We start from the raw sequence: 24,959 nt of genomic DNA on the forward strand, positions 1-24,959 counted from the left end.
ATCCATTTTCAGGTTAGATGTGGCCCCTTTTCAATCTGGTAAGTTCACATCATCCACCTTACTTGTTTAGCGTTTTTTTAAACTCAATCTTTCCTACTTACCTATGCACTTTCAGGCTATCTGGAAAGTTAATGGCTAATTAATCATCGAAATATGTTTCCTTTTATAGTTGCCTGAATATTCAGCTCTGAAGAAATTGGATAGATGGGTTTTGTAGGTTTAGACAAAGAATAAAGACTAGGATGCAACAGATAATAGCTGTACCTTTTTCTCTAGTTTTCTCTTAATACTCTTTACTTTCTGGTGCATGTAATAAAAATATCCTGCTGGGAGGTTCTCTCCAGGTCTTGTTTCTGTTACCACCTTTTTCCTCTAAAAAAAAGAATTTTTGAGTTTGTGTGAAAGTGCTTGTCTGTAAGCCTGAGTTTATCATCACAAACATAGGTAACAATTATATTGTTTTGTTGCTTAAATAACAAGCCGTCCTTATTCTGTAACTTCTGCTGATTTGTGACTGCATGTTGAACTAAACTGGTATTGTAATCTTACAAAGCAACACAAACTAAATGGAGTGGTACTAGATCAGTATTTAGATTGAAGACCTCCAAGCAAGTAGAGATCCCTAGAGAACTGTGTGTGTAGGCTTAAAACAAACTCCTATCTGCTATATAGCCTTCATCAGTGCGCCATTATCTTGTAAGGGCGCTTGATGGTAGGTGAATTGAAGAAGAAGAAAAACCAACAAAAAACCCCAAACAATATGTCTTCAGAAATTGAAGGGTAATTGCATTAATATGTTCCCTAGCTAGGTCTGGGGGTACAGGACATCCTTAAGCTAAGTTCCCCCTGCAGCTTGTTGCCTGTGGCATTCATTTCCTGTTCCAAATCTCGCTGAGGAATAAGTTGACTTGCTGCCAAACAGTGGTCAGGTTCCTTAGGAGAAGTTAAACTGCATTTGAAAATGGGTGAAATAGTTTTGTAACGCTTCTGTGAAGGTAAAGCTAAGTTTTGTGTAGAAATTTCAAGTTCCATGGCTAAGAAGAATTTTAAGTTTAAAGACAAATTTGGACAGGTGTTTTCAATTAAAGAGTTTGGAAAGATGCAAAATAATGATAATGTATTTATTTAAAATGATAGAGGGAAAGGTGCTATGGTGAGTGAATAACACCATATTAAATAATACTTTATGAAACTGGGTAAGATGATTACTTAATAAATAAGTTAGTTTGTCCTGTTTGGCATACCAAATGATTTGTTGATAGGAAATGATCAGGTTAGCTGTTCAGGAATAAACACATTAATGACTAATGTTAATGATAATCAGCAGAAGTTGGTTCACTATTCTATGAAAATTAACACCCTTGCTATTTAGCCTTTCTATTTCTTTTAATCTTATCCTCTGATTGCTATTAGTAAACACAGTCATAATTTCCATGTTCAAGAATAAGTTTTATGTTTGCTTGATTTGGCTGCTTTTACCCACCCAAAAGGTTTTCAGTCATTCCTTAATTGTGATTTCACATCTTGTTCACTTTCTCACTTTTTTTTTCTACCATATATTCACCTGTCACTAGGTGGATCAAACACTTTCCTTTTAAAAGTTGTAGTCCAAATGTACATAGTGAGTATTAAATTTTTATAGCAGTGAACAGTTGTTTTACAGAAGTTATTACGAATCTGTGCTTCTGCCCTCCCCTTCTCAAATCAGCCTCCAATTGCTTTTTTTGTTCTGGTGTTCTGGTAACACTCATATCAGTGTTTTGGTATCAGTATTAAAAAATTACAATGTTTAGCCATTTTTCTCTTTATCATCTGTGTATGCCTTTATGTATGCTACGTTTGTTCCTCATTGTTTCCTCAAATTTTTTTTTATTACTTTTATTTTCCTAGATTTTTCCTCCTTCTGTACCATGGTTTTGTTCACGTTAAATCCCTGCTCCACTCTTTGCTTTCCTTCTGCACACTATACCATTAAGTGACTTCTGGACTCCTTTTAAAATAGCCCAGATTATTAGCGCTTAAGATTCCATCTTCTGATTTTTAAAGGACAAATGAAAACACACAGTTATAAAGAAAAAGATCTACTTTGTGGCTCCATGGAAAAAATATAACTCTCTTTTTATTTGGAAAAAAAAAAATCATAAGCTTTCTAAAAGTAATAGCCTTTTCTTATTTACTCTCTCATTTGCACAAGCATTGGGCTAGCCATGGAAAAAAAAAATAAAGGGAGCACAAAATAAGTGTGGCAAAAATACAACTGATGTAGGGGCAGAGGAGTCCCTTCAGATGTATGGAGAAATTTTCTATTACAGATCAAAAAGTTATTTGATTCTAAAGTTGTGAAAAGCAGAAAATGTATGATACATATGCATATGTAATTATTTTATATAATTAAATGGGAAAATAATGTAAATTTGTCATACCAAATTCTTTAATCCTGAGACAAGCGTAAATGAACAAAGAACAATACTTTAGTTCATCTTCTTTGGCTTGTTGCCATTATAATCATGCAGTTCAGTCTGATAGTGGTCTATTTTTCCCCTCTTGCTCACAGTTCTTTTAGCTTGCCCAACTGTGTTACTTCAAGAAATCTGAACAAAAGAAAAGGGAAACAAAAAATATCAGAAAACTCTTTCTGGGTTATCACTTGAATATGCAAACTCCTGTTATCATTTGTTGCTTTCCATGGGAAGAAAGTGCTGTGTCAGACCAAATAGATAGGTAGAGGCAGTCACCAACAGGCTGAAGAAAAGAAACAGGTGGTTTATGGTGTTTTGTGTATACGACAGAAGGTTCAACTTAACTTTTTTTTTTGCCAGTGCAGAACCTGATTGTGGTGGAGCAGATGCAGAAGAAGGTTTTTGTACTGGCTCAAAGCTGTCCCTTTTGAGAAGGGGATTTTTGTTTCCAGGTGACTGAGCATCTAACAGACTGTTCCTCTGATAGTGCTTGAATAGGGATTTACGCTTAGATTCATTATTATTTAAGCAGCTTCTTATTACTTGAGCTATTACAAAGCATGCATTTTTTTTGTTCCTGTGTGTGCACTCCTAAAGGCGCACACTTCACCTTGAATACAGGATGTGTGTATGAGTTGCAGCGTGCTTCATAAAATACACAGGAAGACAAGTTCCACGTCGAGGGAAACTTGTATCCGAGGCTGAACAGAGTAGGGAACGTTAGTGCATAGAAGTGCTAATGACAAAGATTTGCACTGAGAAAGTGTCTTTATATATATTCCAGTCACATTCTTGTATCTATTTTTTTATTCTGTCTGACAGTGTGCATTGCATTATTAAGCAATTTAACTTTTCATTTTCATTTGTAGATTTGAAGAAGACACTTGCTGTCTTGTTGGATAATATCTTGCAGCGCATTGGGAAGCTAGAGTCCAAGGTGGAAAATCTTGTACTTAATGGAACAGGAGCAAACTCTACCAACAATACCACCACCCCTGCTCCCAGCTTAGGAGCAGTTGAAAAGCTTAATGTAGCAGGTGGGTATGGCAATTGTTTAAAATATTTATGGGCTGTTAAATCTGTATTTTTTTTCTCTTGGCCATAATATGATTTTTCAGTGTTAGATATTTGGAATGTCTTAGAAAACAAAATTCAAAGTCTAGCCTGTATCAATGGCAATCTTAAGCCCAGTGGTCTTTTACAAGCCCAAAGGAAGACTTTCTTCTATGGTAACTTGAACACATTGAAGAAAATGAAATTCTCTGCCAAAGGGTTATAGTCTCCCTTGTTCATAGTAGATGTTTCATACTTTAAATTGTTGCACTTTAGAATGATGAAACTGGGCAGACATTTTCTCTCTAAGCCTAATTACTTGGGTTGGTATGAATCTGCTCTGCATTTCTACCATATGCACTTTCTTCGTTATTAACTGAAAGAAAACATTTATTATGTTTGTTACTCATTATGATTTAAAAATGTCCTTCCCTACTCTGCTTAATAGCTCTTATGATTTGACACACAGAGGTGACCTACCTGGTACCTTCAGCTTAAATAAATACATGTTCTAAAATGTCATTTGAAGTCATTAATTTTGTCTTCAGCAAATGAACTGTTCACTACCCTTTCAACTTCTCGAAGTGTTTGAGTCATCCTGTGGTGATAGAATGCCTTGTTGACCTCTTCACCTGCACATCTCGATTCCCTTAGTGTTCCCAGCTGTGAATGTGGTTGGTACACTGAACAAATCTTGTTGTTTATACTGCCTCATCTATTGCCCTGCATTTTGCTCTGCCACCCAAGTCTAAATGGCTACTGGCTGTCCTGACCCATAGGAAGGTGTGAGTTTGCCCTGCTAATGATATTTGCAGTCCCAAAAAGGGAGCAGAGCGGAAGAGTTAGGGCAACTTGGTAAATAGGTTGATAGATGTGCTCCTAAGTCTTGCCTGTGCTTGGGTTTCCTGTAAAAATAAATACTTCTGTTTAGAGGGTGTTACCCTCTTAAATTTGTCAAAGCAGAGAAGCAGATGCTGCCTTTGGTAGGGTAATACTACTGAAAGGAAGTCTGGGAGAGCAGATGTACAAGTGATTACCTGATTACAGTATACCAACAGAGTTGCTGTGTCAGCTGCTCTGTCGTAACTGCATTTGTCTGTACCAGGATGTTAAAGGCATGTTATCTCTTGGTGAGATAAACCTTTGTGTCTCTCTTGCCACATAGTAAAAATATGCTTATAGGTATTTACAACAGCCCTTTGCATGTGTGGTTTACTACTGCTTGCCTTGTGGTACCTTTTTTTTTCCTGTGTCTCTCATCTTGGTTAGCCTGAAGGCAAATTAGAAACAAGTAATAGCACCTGGAAACTACTAATAGTGAGCCATGTTGCTACCACGAGGCATACAATGCAAGATTTTCATTGGAAGATCTTGCACTTCGATGGAAAGTGAGCTAGTACAGTATTGTTATAGTTTCTGGGCTATATATAAAATGAAAAACATCCCTGTGCATTTTCTTTTTGTTGATGGACAAGAGAGAGACTTGATGCTGTTATTTCAATAGATTTGCAGATAACTGGAAGAAGCATACGTATATTGTTGCTTATACATTTATAGGCAAAGGGTCATTGTTTTTCTCTGACTAGGAAACATCTCTCATCAGTTCTTAGGGTGAATTGAATTTTGTTTGTTGTTCTTGGAGTTTGCTAGATTCACAATTTTAGTACTCAGGAGCAATGTTTAAAGAGCTTCATAGGAGTTTTCAGTTCACAGTGTTTACATAGCTTTTTGCTGCCTGAGGCTTGCTCTGTGGCAAAGAACACTATTTGTCTTATTAGAGCTTCAGGTTTTTACCTTTGCTCTTGGTACACTAAGTTTAGAATATCTGAAGCAACTATATTAAACAGCAACAACAGAAAAACCTTTAGGAAACAGTTTCTTAAGGTTTGATTAACGTATTTTTCTGGTGCCCGTTTGGATCATGTTACTGTTTGGGTATCTCCAGGCTGGATGGTACCAATGGGTAGAATAGAGCTTGAAGATAATCCTTGTGTTAAAGTGCCTACTATTCACCCATTTGAAGCAAGCAGTGGAAATTCATATGATTAGAGGCAGCCAAATGGAAATGAAGAACTTGTTTCTACTTCTGTCTTCATAGCAGTTTCCTGATAGTAGCAAACTCTGGAAGCCATGTGATTCCAGTAAAATCATAATATAAATATCTTCTCTGTTAGGAAGGAATTGTTCAGAAAATAAGCTAGGTGAGTAAACATTGTGATTACAATACCAGGTACAGTGTTGGTTTTGTCTGTAGTATTTCAACAGCATCCTTTCCTGTTGTGCTAGAGCAATTGAGATAATCTGAAAATTGTTGTAGAGCAGGCATTTTGTTACCCAACAGATTGTCATTTTACTGGAGCTGAAACGTGTATGTATACAAATACACATGATACTTCCATTGTTTTCTTTATAATAGTTTATTCAGCTGTTATGCTATGAAGTGATCACAGAAAGCAAACATGTTAGGATTACCGTTTCTCTCTTTATCAGCTGTAATATTTTAATGCTGACTTTAGACAAATTCATGTTAGCTATTGTTAGTAATTTCACTCTTTCTGTCTGGACAACGGTAGTATTTATGGAGCATACTAGCAACATCATGTTTAATATTTTTAGTAATTTTTTTTAAAGACTTCTTGAGTTTATTTTTTTGCAAGTCTTTTTTGCTGCGGAGTCACTGCTTAAAACTCTGAAATAAATTAAGCATTTTATAGCCTCATTCATCAGTGCAACAGTGCAGTGTCATTAGCAGACTTTCCTAGAAGAGTCCTACTTCCAGTGGAGCTACTTTACGCATTTATTATTTTTGGATTGAGCTGTTACAGTACACTGAGACCTAATTCTATAATCTGTATGACCATGTCCCTTTACCTATGGAAAGCTTTTCTGAAATAAATGAAGCTTCATGCAGGCTTAAGATGCACCTTAGCATCGTATTGACACTGCTTGTAAACCTTGGTAGTAAACAGTGTAGTCACTAATCATCCTGAAATCTGCATTTTGTCTTCACTGACCTTGTGTAGAGCTTACTGTGTGTTACATACTACCTGAGTAGATACAAGTGATAAAATAAGACGTAATAGAATGACAGGAAGGTGATTATACTGTAAATATTTTTCTCATTGCTGATTATGACTGGGCACAAACTCAGGAGCAAAACATAATATTTTTCTTACAGTTTAAAACAGACTACTGTGGCAGGCTAGACTTGTTAACTTGTCAGTCTGAATGTGGTATGAGCTTTTCTTCATTGTGTATTTTAAGTATTAGTAATGCTTTCATGGAAAAAAATTAGTACTTTTATCTGCAAACTAGGAAGAACAGAGATGATGATGATTAGTCAATATTTCTCCTCCCAAAGCCTCTCTGCAAGTAGAATTTTCTTCTATTAGGTATGTTGCTGTATTCAGAAAGCAGTCCGAAGAACAGTATCCTTATGGTACAGGTAGAGGATTGTGATAACGCAAGAATCCTGGTTTAGTTCCAGGGTCAAGTTACTGAAATCAGTCCAGGTTATGGTTTTATCTGACTTTAATAAACTACTGGTATGTGACCATGACTCAGATTTATGTATTGCAAAATTCTTTTCTGCGAGATTAAGGACACTGGCAATTGGACCAGATACGGATTTTTTTAAAAACATTCCACTCCTGTCCACCTTTTCTGTATAGACAACTAGAATAATAGGATAAAAAGAGAATATTTATAGTATTAGAATGTATGGATGTTTTCTTCAGTTCATATATACCTTGTTTTTAGCTTAGCTCAGGTAGGAGTTTGAATGTGACTATGTAAGTAATCCAGTAATAACAATGAAGAGAATGTATGTTGAGAAATGGTTGTCAGTTGCAAAGTGCTTGAAAAATCAATTTGTTTAAAGTGCTGACATTTCTCTATTAACCGAGGTCGGATGGTATTTAATTTTTGCCCAGTATACATCTTGATGGCAAGATGTCTGTCTGTCCAGGAAAGTTCTTACTTATTATTAATAAACTTGCAAGGTTACCTCTTCTAATGCACTACATTTGAGCTAAAACCACCTGCAATTACCACAGTGTCTTGATATTGCAACATGGAACCTATTATCCTTCTTTCTAATGAAGAAAAAAAAATTGTGTGCTTTTTGATATTTTTAATATTCTTTTGGGGATGTAGATACCCAGAGTTTGAGAGTGGTCACTGCAGCTTCCTGGGCAAATAAATTTGAGTAGTTCATGTTCTCCTAAGGAAAAGATCTGCTCTGTGCTAGTGCGCAGCAGTTGCCTGTAACTCGATGACAGTATTAATAAAGGAATACAGAGACTTTGCAGCCTTACAGGTGTAAAAGCAGATGAAAAATTTCTTCTGAACTGTATGGATGAGAAAAGACCTAATAATGATGAGTTTTGTAGCTCCTTTTAAAACAACTGTAACTACTGTTTCTAGTCAAGATGTCATTTGAAGGGCTACCAAATGTCTTCTAAAACTTTTATCAGCAACTTCTGTAGGTTTTCCTGGTGAATAAATGATAGCGCCAGTAGCAGAAAGATGAAGTAGGACAGTTTCTTGAGGAAAAGAAAAAACATTAGGGAAGTACCTGGCTGTCAAAGATTTTTGTTAAAAAACAGTGTTCAACAAAACAGAATGTAGTCTTGACTGTGGAAAGTGTTAGGCAATGTGAACCACAAAGTCTGGGGAGGTCCAGATAAGCGTTGGACTGGGAGGTGTTTTAACCTGGAGTATTATGCTAAAGTAATCCGTTATAAATTACTTCATGAAGGAACGAGCAATACCTTCTCCAAAAGAGCCTGTCAGCAAAGGAAAAAGGAGGCACTGGCATGGGAAATAATTAAACTGTTTAGCAGTTTGGAAAAAATACCTATCTTTGGTTTAGGGTTATTAGCACAGCCGGAAGTTGAATAATCTCTGGTCAAACCGTAGCCATCATGGCTATTTATGCCTTGTAACAGCCTAATAGAAATGTTTGTGGCTTCCTAAAACCAGTTTTGATCAGTTTTTAGCCTGTGCTTCGGCCACTGTAGCCTGAACAGGCAATTTATGTGATAGGTATTACTTGGTATAGAGCCCATGACTTTTTCTTTCAGTAGAGTAGCCTCTTCATTACCATACTGAAACCTGAGATACACTGGTATTTGGAGATTACCTAGCGTAAATTAAACATATTCTTTGACCGACATTTGTAATTGTACTTTGGGCAGACATGCAAACATGTCTTAAGAATGTGACTCAGTGTTTAAAATTTAGGGGCTGTTTGGAAATAAAGTTATTCATCACTTTACAAAGGTCTCTTCATCAGTTATGCTCTTTATTTGGCGAGACATGGAGAAAAGTGGCTTTTTCTTTTCTTTTCTTTTTTTTTTTTAATTGTTCCACCTCTGGTTGTGAAGCCTGGTGTAGAACTGAGGTGGCAGTGGTGAAATCTGCAATGGAAAATACCGCTCTGTGTTGGTGTGTAGGGTTTTTGGCAGATAAAAGGATCTGAAGAAAATCCATCTGGATTATGCTCGTTCATAATAAGAATGTGATAACGGTAGGAGGAAATGTTGAGGATTTAGCAAGGACTGTAACTCAGCTGTTTCTGAAGTAGGTGAACTCAAATTTTATTTGATTCATTTCTGAGTTCCCATTTAGAGACCAGAAATCTCTCTTCCTTTTCAGACTCTCAGACAACTAGCATTGTTATTTTATATGTAGACTGTACTGTGTATTCATATCCTTAGTGTGTTTAGGTTTAATGTTTGTAGTGTGGTACTACACCTGGTTTCTTCCTCTGAAGTTAGTTTTGCAGAATCTTTCATTGAGGAAGGCCCAAGAGCAAAACAGCTCCTTTTCTCTTTTGGGTTGTGTGAAAGGATAAAAGAGCATGAGCTCTTATTATCACAAATATCTTTAATCCTAATCCCAAAGGAGCCAAGGATGAGACCTCTGCTTAGAGGGTGAGGTTGCATAGATTATGTTAAAAAGCACCTTGGGTAGCTTGAGTTGGAGGTTAGGTGTTAATTGTTGGTTTTTTCTTCCTCTTTAGATCCATGTGTAAAATCATAAGCATACTCTCCTTTTTCTTCTTCCCTCCTCAAAAACATCGAACAATCTGGTTGTTTTTATAGTGACAATTTTCAACTGCTTTTTCAGAACCTCTATTTCATTTATGAAAGACTGAACTGTTAATAAAGATGCTTATAGGGCTTCAGCTGATTGGTTTCAGAAGCAATAAAGTCCTCTTTCCTTCTCTCTCTCTCCTGTCTTTATTTATCCAAGTTGTATCTGAAAAGCTTTTAAGATATTTGGTAACCATCCTTTCTGCATTTGTGGGAAGTAATGTATACCCATACACACAAGAAAGTATTAATCTAAACCTTGGGTGCCTAGCAGATATGAGTTTTCATCAGCCTTTACAACAGGAAGCTTTGAGCCACTGCTGCAAATAACACGCTAGGTAAGTTTAAAGTTGTTTTGGAGATGATTAAACGGAAATGGGGAAATACGAAACCATAGCACTTTGAGTCAGAACTTGTCTACATGGCTGCTTCTGTTGTAGCTGAATCCTTGGTTCCATGTGACAGGCACAAGATCAGTTTGGTTTAGGCAACTTGGCTTTTAATAGTTGTGCTTTTCTAAGTTAACTATGAAAGAAATCCTTGATTTTTGTGGGACAGTATTGCACTAAGCATATTTCATCGGATAGGGCAATCTGCTTGCAGAAACATGATCAAAGAATCAGTCCTCTGTTTTTTTCATGTGATTTTTTTGGCAAGCGGGGGTGTGGGGCTTGTGTGTTGTGGGTTGGGTTTGGTTTGGGCTTTGTATTGGGGTGCTTGGTTTTTTTGGGTTTGTTTTTTTTTTTTCCCCTAAATAGTGAACTCTTGCTGTTTTCTTCTGGCAGCTATGGGAAAACTTGATTTGAGCAAACTAAAAGAAACTGTTTCAATTGCTTAGGCTTTAAAACACTCCTAGATAATAGTGGTATTAATTCCAAATATACATGTTGCAAAACAATTTTTTAAAAAATAAAAATGTTGATTTAAAGCAAGGGCCAAGGTACTCTGAGGCCATTGTCATCACTTTACTGTGCTTGTTCAGTGAAAAGCTAAATTTTTGAAGAGTGCAACCATCTAACTCCTCAGATAGTATAATTGCACTGAAAACTGTGCCAGACTGGTTGTTTACAAAATGTTCTTTTGCCTTGAAAAGTGTAACATCAGAAGATTTTAACTGAGTGTCTTTGACCCTATAAAAATGAGCAAGTAAAGGTTCACGTCAAATCCTCCTCCACACCCCACTTGTGCATAGGTGGTACTTGGAGAACTCTTTCTAAGACTAAGAACAGTTACGTATCAGGTTGCTGTATGTAGCACTGCTCAGTGAGGGAGAGTATATTTGGTGTATCTGTTCAAAGTTTCTGTAGCTTTTCTGCCTTATGCATTAACTTGTTCTGCTGTATTTGGCTGTTGAGTTCTCTTTTAACAACTTTAGTGTTAACATCTTTAAAGTCACTCATTAGGATGCAGACTTCAGTATTTACTTGTCATTTAAGACATGATGGCTTGGATGCCTGTCAGATATCTGGCATCCTTCTTGAATATGTAGCAAGGCAGGCTGACAAGTCAGCTTTGGCAATGCTGCAAGCAGGCTTTTTTTTTTAACGTTACTATGGTGAGAAGGACCTTTGTCGTGGTATTTCCATGTCCTCCTTCCTAAAGACTTGGGGCTGACACACTGAAGCCTTTTAGGTGAGGAGGAAGACTCGGGTAACTTCATGATCAGTTGATTTCTTTCCATGGCTGTCTTTCCGATGAACTTTGTTACACATATAACAGCCTCGTTAGTTTTAGCAGTCTGCAACCATAGTTCACCCCATAGTTCTGTACTTGCAGAGACAAACTAGATTAAAAAAAGCTAAGATACTGCATATTATTTTGAATTTCCAAAGCTGTCCTTCTGTCTTAAGAGGACTACAGTAGGCTTTTCTTCAGTTAACATAGTACATACAATGTTCTGTATGGTCATGCCTTAAAAAATAAACTAGTTGTCCTTACAGAACGTCACTGTGTACCAGATGCAATAGGATGTGGGCTGCTGCACCGGTTCTAATAGCCAAGATTGCAGCTTTCTCAGGGTGATGCTTTGCTTTGACTCGTATTTATTCTGCCTTATTCATTGTATTCTTTTTCCACACTGTATATAATATCAAGCAGTTTTTCCCATTTTGCTGTCCATTTGCCTCCCACAAAGGCAGTAGTGTGAAGCTAGGGAGAATTGTGTGTTTTCAAGCCTTGCTGTTGCAGTGCAGTGTAATGACTGTGCAGAAGACCGCACGTGAATATTTTCCACTGCAGTGCTAAGCTGTATTAGTAATGCTGAAGGGGCTGTTAGTGGTCCCCTGGGCTGCATTTTGATTAACCACTTGACTACTACTTGAATTCTCCTAACACTGCATTGATTTCAGTAGCACTAATGGAACATAGCAGCACAGCTGGTGTGAGGATGGACTAGCAGTAGAAAAGTTAATTTTCTTTAAATCATACCAATGCTTTGCTACTGAAGTTTCTAAAATGTTAGTAGAAAGCATTTTGCACTCTGCATTTAAAATCTTGAAACCTTTAGCTTGTTTCATTGAATATGTTGATAGTGCTTTCAGCTCACACTGCAAATTCTCTCTTTAAAGAAATCTCACCAGCTGGAGATGAAAAATGTGAATTAAATTGAGAATGTGTTAATTAGTGGGAGAAGGGAAAGGAGACCTTACACAAACTAAACCAGCCTTAACTACAGTGTTGTGTCTAATCATAGATACCAGACTTTAGAACTGAAATAGAAACAAGAGAAGGGTTCCGTGAATTAAAGTAAGAATAGTACTTTTATTTAATTATCAAAACCAGAAGGGGAACAAATAGAGATAAAATTGGTGAATAGACTTGATTGGATATGGTTACTCTGTCTTTTTAATACTAAGGAGCTTCCTGATTTTATGAGATCTGCTGTTGGGAAACACTTTGGGTTGAGCTATTGTCTGTGCTACATGTCATCAAAAGATATTCTAATATGCTTTTTTGCACTAGTCTAAAAATGTGGGGTTTAGCCTCAAGGTTCCAAAGCATATAAACTTTTGTGTCATGTTAAATTCTTAAGATATTTCCATTCTCTGAAGAATGAAGAGTTGGTCCTTAGCTGTTGGTTTCACAGTTTGTAATTTCAGCAGTATTGTGGCTTTTTCATTTGCTTTAACCAGTATTGCTATTTTAAAACTTTTATGACAAATAGAATACCTATCAAACAACAATCACTGCTGAGTAACCAATTATAACTGTTACTCAGCTTACTGTCTTAGTGGATTATTTCTAGACTTCCTAACCGTCTGATGGAGAAAAATTGAAGCAGAATGTGCTGTTACAGAGCACATTATTTGAAGGATGTGCAATATAGGAAAGGGACAAAGTACATATGTAGCGCTCACTATTGCTTATTTTGTGTTTAGTTGAAGAGTAACTAGGAAGCAAACAAAAAATCAATTCCCTATCACAGATTGTGCTTTTAACCACATAATTCTCTCTTGGGTGTGGTAGACCTTCACTAAAACAAACAAAACCTGTGGACATGGAGTTTAATTGCAAGAGGTGATGAAGACCTGTACCTGTGAACTGGTGTTTAAAGAGAGTGGTGCCAAAGGCACAGGACTTCAGCCACTATAGTTGCTCATATAGAGCAACAAGGGAGAAGTATCTTTTCCAGTGCAAGGTTAGGTGGCTTAGCTTAAATCTTCCAAGTCATTCATGCTAACGTGCCAGACTTTGCACTGAAATAACTGATGATTGTTCACAAGTTCAGTTTCACCTGCTGTGCACTAACGATCTCTGATGCAGAGCTGTATATTTTTAAACAGCCACAGACATTTGCAAAGTGAACATATGGCTCCTTTCTAAACATGGGGATGGAGTTAGTTATATATTGAATATCCCAGGACTTCACAAACAGAGCACTGTATTTAAAGAGTTCTTTTAAATCTAGAGTTGCTTGGTGTTTTATCAATATTTTCCATTTTTTCCAGGATAATCTGTACAACTGTGTGCTCTTAGGTTTCTAGTATGCTCACAGTCATATTTTGAATTTGTCAATGCATTGACTTTTAATGTAACATCATATGAGATAAGTGTTTAATAATTGTGTCTTTGCATAACAGGAGTCAAGAGGAGATAAGCTGCACATGACTTCAAAAACACTTAGGTGTCTGTAGAATAGAAATTAATATCACGGCTCACACAAAGCTTAAGAGAAAAAAGTGTGTGTATTAACTACTGTTGCTTTGTACTGACTTGACAGTTGCTATATTTCTAACTTTTTTGGCTGTAAGTTCTAAGTTTGGCTGGGAAAAGAGATCTCAGAACTTGCATTTTAAATTACTTAAATCCTAATTAAGGATAAAAATCCTTGTGGTTTCTCAAATACTATTTTCTGACAAAAGTAACTTTAATGTCTGGCTTAATAATATGTTTTTCCCCTTCAGGAAAGAACTATCTGATGTGAATTTGGTAACAGCATAATACTTCTATCCAGACCTTTTTAACAAGAATCTTCATAAGATTATTAGGGTTTGGGTTTTTTCGTCATCTCCAAATGATGAAAAACTCTAAACTCTTGACTTGTATTTTAATACTCGCTTTTCATGTTTTGGAAGATCCAGATGTGTAGATCAGTGTTGTGGTTTAACCTCTGGCTGGCAACTAAGCACCACACAGCCGCTCGCTCACTCCCCTTCGCATGGGATGGGGGAGAGAAACAGAAAAGTGAGAAAACTCATGGGTTGAGATAAAGATGGATTAATAGGGAAAGCAAAAGCCATGTGCGCAAGCAAAGCAAACCAAGGAATTCATTCACCACTTCCCATGAGCAGGGAGGTGTTCAACCATCTCCAGGAAAGCAGGGCTCCATCACGCCTAACGGTGACTTGGGAAGGCAAATGCCATCACTCTGAATGTTCTCCCTCCATTCTTCTTCCACCAGTTTTATGTGCTGAGCGTGAGGTCGTATGGTCTGGAACATCCCTTGGGTCAGTTGGGGTCAGCTGTCCCGGCTGTGTCCCCTCCCAACTTCTTGTGCCCCCCCAGCCTCCTCGCTGGTGGGGTGGGGTGAGAAGCAGAAGAGCCCTTGGCTCTGGGTAAGCACTGCTCAGCGGTAACAAAAACATCTCTGCATTATCAACACTGTTTCCAGCACAAATCCAAAACATAGCCCCATGCTAGCTACTATGAAGAAAATTAACTCTGTCCCAGCCAAAACCTGCACAGTCATCATCCCCAGGGTTCCACTTGCTTCATCTCCCTTGTCTTTGAGATCCACTCAAAAGTGTAAATTGGTGGTGTCTGGTTAAAGTTGGATACACAAGGTTTGTTCACGTCTGGCTTCCTGTTTAAGAAGAGCAAGCTCCTAGTTAGCATGGATGATCGAAGCCTCTGCGCAAAAAAGGGAGTGAGCTGGTTTGACAGTATGGGCCCACAATGAGCTGGAGACATGCTAGGGAATACGCTGGTCAGCTGTGCAGCATGGTTTGATGAGGGCAAGCTGGACTGTTAATTTATAGCTATGAATTTGTATTTAAAGAAGCTTGTCACAGCTTCCTTGACTTCAGGTATTTGACAAGGATGTTTCCTATGTTTATAACTATAGTTCAGAACAGCTAGTTTAGTAAGGGTGGGGAAAGGAGCCTTTTTGTTGCCCACAGGCTGCTAGCTGTTACCAACAGGCTCCGGCATACCCTTCATGCCTAGTTAGTAGTGAGCAGCTAGAGGAGCAGAAATGTAATTCTTCATACAGGTTCTGATCTTCAAGGAAGAAAAAATTTGGGAAGGATGTTTCTCAACCTAGAACTCGCTGACTATGGCCGAGAAGGTATGTGGCTTCAGTGCAAGCAGTAGTTGCCTGGAACCATCAAAATTATTCACAAGTGAATTCAGACTTTTGTATTTAATTCTTAGGCTTATGTGTGGAAACCAGTATGGTCCCATACTGACTTGCCTATTTCTGCAAGCAGGGTGTTGCTTTGGACATCCCTCCTGAATGTAGGTGTGTTTCCAGTCTGATTACATCAGCTAGCTTCCTATTTGCAGGCAGGAAGGAAAGATTGCTTGTTTAGCAAGTACTTGGATGGAACAGAGTTGCTTTTTTTCTATTGCTTCTCCTGTTCTTTCACATTCATTTCATCTTGTGTGCATATATTGCTACATTTTGTTTTGCTCTGGATAATACTTTATGTAAATTTTTTCATTGTAATTCATGTAAATTATACTTAAGCTTTATAGAATTGCCTTCACTATGCTATTACCTGATTGGTAGCTGTGAATGAAGGAAGTGAAAGTTGATATAGGTGTTTGGGATAGATCCATGGTAAGGCTGAGTGGGAAGATGGAGTGGGGAGCTGGTGAGCATATGAAGCATCTTCAGAGTCTGTAAAGGTGGAAAAAAGATGTTAACGTTTTTGAGGAAGGTGAATCCAAGGAGTGTTTACTGTTGCTGGCAAAGAGGGCAAGGCTGTCAGGTACTCTTGGAAATACTACTAGAGACATTAATACTTCACCAAACATTTCAACGTGGTTAGAGGTGATAAAGGTGGGTGTTAGTGTTCTGTGTTCCTTATACATACAGATTATACTGGTGAGGTCAGTACATGGTTTGTATGTAAATCATCCCAGTGGAAGAGCAAGAATGTGATTGCTCTGAAAACCCCTAGTGCAGCTGGCCACAGGGGAGACCAGAAGCCTGAGAAAATCTGTAGCTTGTGCTGATGTAAATGTCTGGCTCTTGCTTTTTACTTCTTGGAGGGGGCAGGAACAGGGGAGCTGGGAGGGTTGGCTTTCTGCTTGGCAGGTATCTGTATGTAGTACTGCCACAGCTGATCTGAGCTGTTGAAGTGTATGGCTGGTGCAACATGTGACTGTTGGAAGAAGGCAATTTTTATTCTTGCAAGTAGATCTTGCAAAGACAGGGATCCTGTAAAACCTTGTGAACAATGAACAGCAGCAAAGATCACTGCCCGTCTACAAAAACACACTTGCGTGCAGAAAATGTGGTTACACATGACAAAAGCAAACAGATATCTAGATTACAGTTGTGTATCTACCAAAAAAGAGGCCATTGTATTTTGTGTTTTTTCTCCATCCTTCCTTTCTTTGACAGGTCACGAGATACCTATTAAAATGCAATATGGTGTGATAGACTTGGCACACTAGGTATTTATGATGTAAAATAAAGAATTATAGCTTGTGCTCATGTATTACCCTGTACATAAAAGGACTTCAGAAGAAGAGAGGGTTTGCTTGACTGACCTTCTGATGTGGAAAGCAATCATATGACAGCATTGTTAGCTTGAGATAGAAGACAATTTTTATTTCAAATTACAAAGTTCATGGATCCTTCATGTTAGCAAGCTATACTTTCCAATCAACAGAAAGAGCAGAATTGCAGCTTTTGAGTACCTTCCTACTTTTGACAAATAGGAACCGAAGGAGTAACATCATGTCTAAGGAGGAATGACCATCTTGCAGAGGAAGATCATTTAGCCCAGAGCAAGCACTGCAAAGGCTGTATGTTACGCTTTCTTAAGTGGCTTTGCTAGGCTGTGCCAACAGCACCTCCTGCAGCTGCAGCTCCTGGGGAACTGTCATTCCCATCTCTGCTTTGTTTCCTCAGTAGTGCCAATGATAAAATTATTTCTGGTTTCAAGTAATACTTTTGGACAAGAGCTATTTTTAACTGATTCTATATCAGTGATCCAGCCAAGAGTCAAGTACTGGAGTGTGTCCAGAGAAGGGCAACAAAGCTGGTGAAGGGCCTGGAGCACAAGTCGTATGAGGAGCAGCTGAGGGACCTGGGGTTGTTTAGCCTGGAGAAAAGGAGGCTGAGGAGAGACCTTATCGCTCTCTACAACTACCTGAAAGGAGGCTGTAGCGAGGTGGGTACTGGTCTCTTCTATCAAGGAACTAGTGATAGGACGAGAGGAAATGGCTTCAAGTTGTGCCGGGGAGGTTTAGATTGGATATTAGGAAAAATTTCTTTACTGAGAGGGTTGTCAGGCATTGGAACAGGCTGCCCAGGGATGTGGTGGTGTCACCATCCCTGGAGGTGTTCAAAAAACTCATAGACTTGGCACTTAAGGACATGGTTTAGTGGGCATGGTGGTGTTGCGTTGACGGTTGGACTTGATGATCTTTAGAGGTCTTTTCCAAATTTAATGATTCTATTCTATTCTAGATGTGGCACTTAGGGACATGGTTTAGTGGTGGACTTGGCAGTGTTAGATTTACGGTTGGACTCGATGATCTTAAAGGTCTTTTCCAACCTAAATGATTCCATGATTCTATGAATGGTAGTGCTGGCATGGTGATTGGTGGGTAGTGACTGAGGAAGGATACCCCTTAAGAAAACGCTGTTGCAGAGGAAAAGGTATGTGGAAATGCATGTTGAATACCATTAATAATACCTTCTCTTTAACGGTTCAATAATTGTCTCTTACTTTTCTGAAAATTGCTCATTACAGTTGGTTGGTGCTATATATAGTAGCTATGTGGGGAAGCAAAAAACCTTTGAGCATGACAAGTATAACTTGTCCAAATGCAACTGAAATTGATAGGAAGACTTGTTTGATTGAATAGAATTGCCCAGACATTCAGAATTTTCAACCCTATGTTCAGTATGGTGCTGAAAGTTGAACGTTCCCTGTGATTGAACTGCATCTCTGATGTTATATCATAGATTTCAGATGTCTTTTATGTTTTGGGAATGTTGAATTTGACATGCCTTATGAAAAGCTCTGTACTTACTTTGTATTCAGGCTTATGAGTTTGGGAAGAAAAAAAAACCAAACAAAAACCAAAACCCCCAAAAACTTGATGACTAAAAATTGCCATCATTTTAACCATGGCACTTTTCGGTTTAAGGCAGGTTTGTTACTGTCTGATCTCAAGCACTGATTTCAGAGTGATTCAAGTGGAAGGTCTGATTCCTGAACTGTAGTAAAGCAAAAAGTCCCATTGTTATCTAGCTGCGCTGACTGAATTTAAAGCATAATTTAAATTGTTGATATCTGTATGTGTGCTCTGTATGTTCTTACTTGGAGCAGAAATCAGAGCCGTAGATGTTAGTGGTCTAGTCTGCAAGAATCCTATAAGGATAAGAAGATAGGGAGAATATTTTGAAAGTGCTTATTGAGTTGAAATTACGAAGTCATCTTAAAACCTACTTTGCTTCAGTGTTATTGTCATTGGCAGTACAGCTCAGTTTGTCAAATTACTGCTGCTGCAGAGACTGACAAATAAGTCTGTTCTTCCTGGCATGATTCTTCTTTGCCCATCCGCTCCATTTTACAATGCTTTACTCACATTTCAAGTTTTACCTTTAAAAGAAACTATTTGCAAAAAAAAAAGGAAAATATTTGGATAAACGAGGAGGTGGTTTTTGTATATAATACAACATTCTAACTTTTATCCACTGATCTTGTTGCTACTCCATTCTAATGCTGCAGCCTTTTTGTTTTTTTTCTGAGATCTCTAATTAGCATATTCTGGGTGAAGTCGTGCACTGTAACTGCCATAGCATAAGGTGTTCCTAGGTTGATGGATGGCTGGCTTTAATGATCTTGATTCTTGCCTGTGGAAAAAGCCAGAAATGATGCAGGTATAATTTAGATAACTCTGGGATGAACTACCTAAATTGAAAACCTTATCCTCTGCTACCTTTGGCAAGAATCTCTCCACCACGTTACTCGTTTTTCTTGCCTTAAAGGCCTGCATTAGAAGGTTCTTCTAAGTTCTTAGAAGAAAGTCCCATCCTAGAGCTGATGTGGTAATGTCCTTTAAAACTGCTCCTCTTTCCTTGGTTCATGGGCTAGAAGTGTTGCTCTGTATTACACTCTTTAATGTGTTGCAGAAATCTAGGATGTTAAAATTTTAATAGGCAAAAATGAAAAAAAATCTTGGGAGACGTAGGAAATATTTTTCATGAGATGCAATGTAGTGCTACTCAGTTGTAAAATTAGACCATATTGCAACATTTATTAATTGGGTCATATATCTGATGCCAAGTTTCAGATCATGGCTATTTGATAAAGTGATAACAGAACTTGAAAAACTAGTTTTCAGGTTTAAGAGCAATATACATCTTACAAATGTTTGACAATTGGAAACAAATTGTTACAATTTAGTAGTTTTAAGCACACTTTGATTAGGAAGATATTTTGCTTTTTATTATTCTCAGTACAGGTTAGCTTAATTTTTAAGCCTTCATAGAGCAGGTTTTGTAATTCAGCAGTTCTCCTGCAAGTCAGAGTTGAAATCTACGCAACCATTTTCTTCTGTAGTCAAAAAAGAGCACACTGAGTTTTAATGTTATAACAAATATTACACAGTAGGACTCTTCAGTCAGTCTGGACTGTGGATTCATAAAAATAAAAGGAAGGATTCATTAGGCTATCTGTCAGAACTGTAAAAAGAAATTCAGTTATGGTCCATGTTTCTCTTTAGATCTCATAAACGGAGCCCAAGAACAGTGTGAATTGCCTCCTATGGATGGTTTTCCTCACTGTGAAGGGAAAATAAAGGTAAGTGAACTGTTTTTAATCTTATTATGTGTGTACTTTTAAAAACGGAATGTATGTTGCAAGAGGTCACTACTCGGACAGTGGTGTAAAACAAGAACAACTGTGTTGAAAAAGAGGATATTTAGGAGTGTGTGTCACTACAGCATTGCTCACCTCAAGCCTTTAATACTACTGCTGCAGAGAAATAAAGTGGCATGCTATTAAGACAGGAATAAAATGCCAAATTATATTAAAATGCAATATTATTTAATAAAATGCCTTATTCCTTGAATTCTGTCTTGTTATGCAGAAACTTTCTTCTCCTTTTTGAAAAGCCCCGTTCTCTTCCCCAGTATGAGTCATTTGGCATTCCCCTACCCCAGGACTGGGCTTCTGTGTGTACCTCACTCCAGCCCTTTCTCTGTTTCAGCAGGACATTTGTTTACACTTCTTTCCCCTCTTCACCAACAGCTCTGTCTAGGTCCTTCCTTCCCCTTTTCTGTTAAAAGCGTTCCGCCTCTTCTGCTCACAAGCTAGGCCCTGCAATAAGTGTGCAACCAGAACTTTGGGGTTTGCAGTTGATTCTACAAAAAATCTAGTATTTTACTAATAATGCAGTTGGAAAGGCCAAGTATTGAAAGCCATCAGACTTTGGCTGGAAAATAAAAAAACAAAACCCACCACAACCCAAAACCGAAACAAAAAAAATGCCCAACAAACTTGCAGAGATGGAGGGTTTGGGGTTTTTTTTCCCCAAGATACATTTCAAATGTAACGATACTGTTTTACTAGTGGGGGACAAAAGTAAAGTTGCTGGATACTTAAATATCATTCTCAAGTATTACAATTTATTTCTGACAGTGAAAACAAATCACTACCAAAGTATGTGTGAAATTATGTTGCCTTTTTTCTCTTAATAAAATTCTTAGACAATAATATTTAAAAAAAAATCTTTAAGTTTTAAATCTCTGGTCAGTATTTTGATCCTTTTTGACAAACTGGCTGCATAGTGACTATGTAATACATTATTTGAATATTAAAATATGAATTTAAATTAATTACTTGCTTCTGCAGAAATGGCAGATTCTTGTCAGAAGCAGACAGATTTCTGTTAAATTCCAGAGCAAGTGTAACACCAGGGAGTGGGGTTGCAATGCAGTCAACTCCAGCCACACCTATATGTTTGGATCCTGATTATATTCTCCTTTTGATATTTGTCTCTGCTTGCCTGGCTACCAGTTTGTATAAACTGTGTTCGTGTCTGGTATGTAGTTACTTCCCCAACATAGCTGAATGCAGAGATGCAGTATGCTGCAAAATATTAATAAAATTCCTTTTTTGTTAATTGTGATTTTTATCTGGTTGGATATAGTCACTTGCAGCTTTCCCCTGTTATTCCTGAGTTCAGTGTGAAATAGTATAGAGTTATTACATAGTACTTAAACCTAACAGACTGTGGTTTTGTTCTGTTACAGTGGATGAAAGATATGTGGCGATCGGATCCCTGTTACGCAAGTTATGGTGTAGATGGGTCCACGTGCTCCTTTTTTATTTACCTCAGTGAGGTCAGTAATCTTTTAATCTGCAGAAGGGGAACATCATAGTGCCTCCATATTTTTGGTAACTGTTTCCAAACTTTTCTCAAAAGAAATCATAACTTTCTTCAGAAAAATTCTATAAAGAGGAAAAAACTATTAAAACAGAATTATTATGAAGTGTGTTGCTATTATTCATAAGTCCTCCAGGGGTTTCTACCCTGGAGAATTCTAATGTTTATAACTGAAGTGATGTAAGCAGCAGCTCTCCAGGGAGTCCACGCTAGGTATCCTGTTAAACTGAAGTATGAAGCTCAGTCATAGATCCTTGCCTCTGAACATTTTTTCTGTTGCTTTCAATGTAGCTCCTGAGGTTGTAATAGAGGGAGGCATTTTAGGGGAGGCACTTGGAATGTAAAATTTGGAAAGTGAAGCTAGATGGTACATCCTCCTGAGCAGCATGGCCACTTCCTGCTTGGAGACTGTTCATGAATTGTGGAGTCTGTTAACAGAAAACAAAAAAACCTGAAAGTCACGTTTTTGAGTGAAGTTGCAGATACATTGCCTAAAGCTTTTGGTACCTATCAGCACCAAAGGCCCAGTTTTGTACACAGATGAGCAAGGTACATGCCCTGGTGTTTTTTGTACAGACTTCCTGTTTTCTGAGTAACACTTGTTTTCCAAGAATGAATTTTGTCAACCAATTATTATGAGCTCTATTACTGGCTTGTAGCATGTGTGCCAGAAACAGTAAGGTGTTATTTGGTCACTTGACCTCTTCTTTCTCATTAGTAAGATTTTTGGTAACTTATGGCAACTGGTCTTGGAAGTAGTATTGATAATCTAGTGGCTTACTGCTTGTAAAGAACTGCAAGAGCCAGCGTGGCTGCAGAATTGCAAACTAATACTAATTTTGTAGTTTCTGCAGGATTGGGGGGAAGGGGAGCGCTGGGTTTTTAAATTACGTATCTGAGATTAAAACAGTAAGTCTATTACATAAGTAACTTGGTTGTAATGAAAGCAGTTTCTGTTAATTTACTCAGTTGACTGTCATTGAACTTTTGAGGGCATTGCTTGAAGCAGCAGTAGTAGCTAAATGCATATGCAAAACACACATCTGAAGAAATCAAAAAGGCTGGGTTGAATCACAAATTTGACTCATTCCATTGCTAGTACCAAGTGTTGATTTATTTAGGGGCTATAAAGCTGGGAAAGGAAAAAATACAGGACGACTATATTATTTATCTTGTTGTTTATCATAGAAGCTAGAGATATGGTTTCATAATCATATGAAGTTATCTAAGTTTCTACTAAAAGGTTAAGTTTTAGCATCAGCGGAATTACTTTTGCGCATTAGTATTCTGTCAAACAAGAGGTGCTTCATGTTTTTAGTGCAGATGTTATCTTAAAAATGGAGATACATGTCAACTGAATGTGAGAATCTAATATTCTTAAATGGCACTTATTATTTTGTATTTCTGTTAAATGACAGTATTTTCTGTGACAATATTCTCTGATCATCAGTTTTGAAAACTCAGTTGATGCTGGTTTTTTGTAACTGATTTTTCAGCTCATCCTCGTAGCAAAATGCAGGCATTTGCAGCGACCAAATGGTTGTTTTTTCAAGGGTCTGGGGATTTGAAATTTTTCTTTAAGCAGCAGTATTGAATTTGGGCAACTTCTCATTTCGTGATGGAACAACAGTACAATTAGTCTATGTGTATAGTTGGTAACTTCAGACAAAGGTCTTGTACTTTCTTTTTTTAAAGTGTTTTCCCATGACAGAATGTAAAACTAATATTGGGTGAACATGTTATTAACCTTGAGTTTAAATTTGGTATTCTTAATCCTATGATTAATTCCATGATTAATGCCCAGCAGCAGAGGTTGAAAGCTTAAATGTTTGCGAATGCAAGCATGAAGTGAAATTCTAATAACACTACAATGATGTGGATTTATGAGGTGTGTTGTCTGCTAAGGATAATTTGGAAATGCTGTTGCGAGAGTAATTTGTCAAGTGGACAGTGATGAAGAGTTGACAGTTTATAGTATGGTTGCACAGCTGAATGATAAATGTGTCTACAGAGCTCTCAAGTCAGAACTGCTGATTTAAAATATTAAAATGCATGAGGGTACTGGAAGCATATTACTGTTAAGATTTTTCTTTTTTACTTTAAGGTTACAGTATGGGAGTAAGGTGGTTCTACACACATGCTGTGTTTGAAAAGGCACTACATACATCAAATGATGCACAACCTCAGTTTGAAAAGACAGAATATGCATCAAATTGTGCATATGTCTACTTTTGCTCTTAAAATCGCCTGTACAATCTAGTGACAAAACGCCTGTGCTCTTTCATACTCTTTTGAGATCTACTTTTTTCTTCTGAAGCAGTTCAGTTAGGGTATTATGTTACACTCATCTAGCACTCTTTGTAATATAATTTTAAACTTGTAAACAAAGGAGCCTGAAATACTACATTTTGGTGTGTAATATGGGTCAGAACCAGAGACACAAAGTAACTTGCCCACAGTTTATGCAAAGGTTTAGAAACAAAGCTTGGAATAAAACCCAGTCTTTGTGTATCTGTCAAGTGCCCTTGTTATGTCTCCTCCATGTGTGTCTGCAAAACAGAAACAGTGCAGGCAAAATCCAGGCTGCCCCAAGTCGTCTTTTCTGAAGAGCCTGTGCAAGTTCAAGTATTAGCAGTTCTGCCTCGTCTGATTTGCTTTGGATGTCACTCCTACAGGAAACATAAGAACAGCTAGCTGAACAGCTCTTCTCCACTTCTCTTCTTGTGTCTTGGCTGCTTGAGCAGAATGGGGGGCGAGTGTGGCAGCAGAGGGAAAGCAAGAAGCAATCCAGCACGTTCAGCCTTATGTTTTTTATTTAAAGTTGTCCCCTGTACAGACTTGCAGAAAAAGCTGCAAGAGTTTTTGCACTTCTGTCTTGCTGTTTTGCTGCAGGCACTGGATCACTCCTGGTGGATGATATGCAACTGTGCAGTCTTCGTAACACTAATTGTGCTGGAGCCTTTGAAGAGTGGAGGAGACATAAATGGCCTGAATAGCAAAACCAGACCTACGTTCTCTTGAATAACAGAGCAAGACAGGGATTAGAAGTAGTAAAAATTGAAAAGCAAGTTAAGCTAACTCTAAGGTTTCTGGATAGTTGGGACTTGTTTCATTTTAACCGTGATACAAACTTGCCCATTGAGAAGAGTTACTTCCTTTTTAAACTTAGCATTTAGTTATGAAAAAGCCAGTTGTTTAACACTGTAATGTCACTGGCACAGTTATAATTTTCACGGATGGCATTGCCTCTGGAACGAAATGTGAAAAAATTAAT

General features: G+C 37.7%; 1 protein-coding gene across 3 annotated transcripts in view; it reads left to right on the plus strand.

The window, feature by feature from the left end:
• Nucleotides 1-24,959, plus strand: part of MGAT5 (alpha-1,6-mannosylglycoprotein 6-beta-N-acetylglucosaminyltransferase) — a 139,079-nt gene that overhangs the window by 52,804 nt on the left and 61,316 nt on the right. For all 3 annotated transcript variants that reach the window (XM_030016610.1, XM_030016609.1, XM_030016611.2), the window contains 3 exons: nt 3,329-3,496; nt 20,021-20,097; nt 21,552-21,641. In XM_030016610.1, coding sequence (XP_029872470.1) covers nt 3,329-3,496; nt 20,021-20,097; nt 21,552-21,641 — 335 coding nt within the window. The remainder of the gene's footprint in view (nt 1-3,328; nt 3,497-20,020; nt 20,098-21,551; nt 21,642-24,959) is intronic.

This window comes from Aquila chrysaetos, chromosome 6, assembly GCF_900496995.4.
Source record: "Aquila chrysaetos chrysaetos chromosome 6, bAquChr1.4, whole genome shotgun sequence".
In the NCBI taxonomy this organism is placed as follows: Eukaryota; Metazoa; Chordata; class Aves; order Accipitriformes; family Accipitridae; genus Aquila; species Aquila chrysaetos.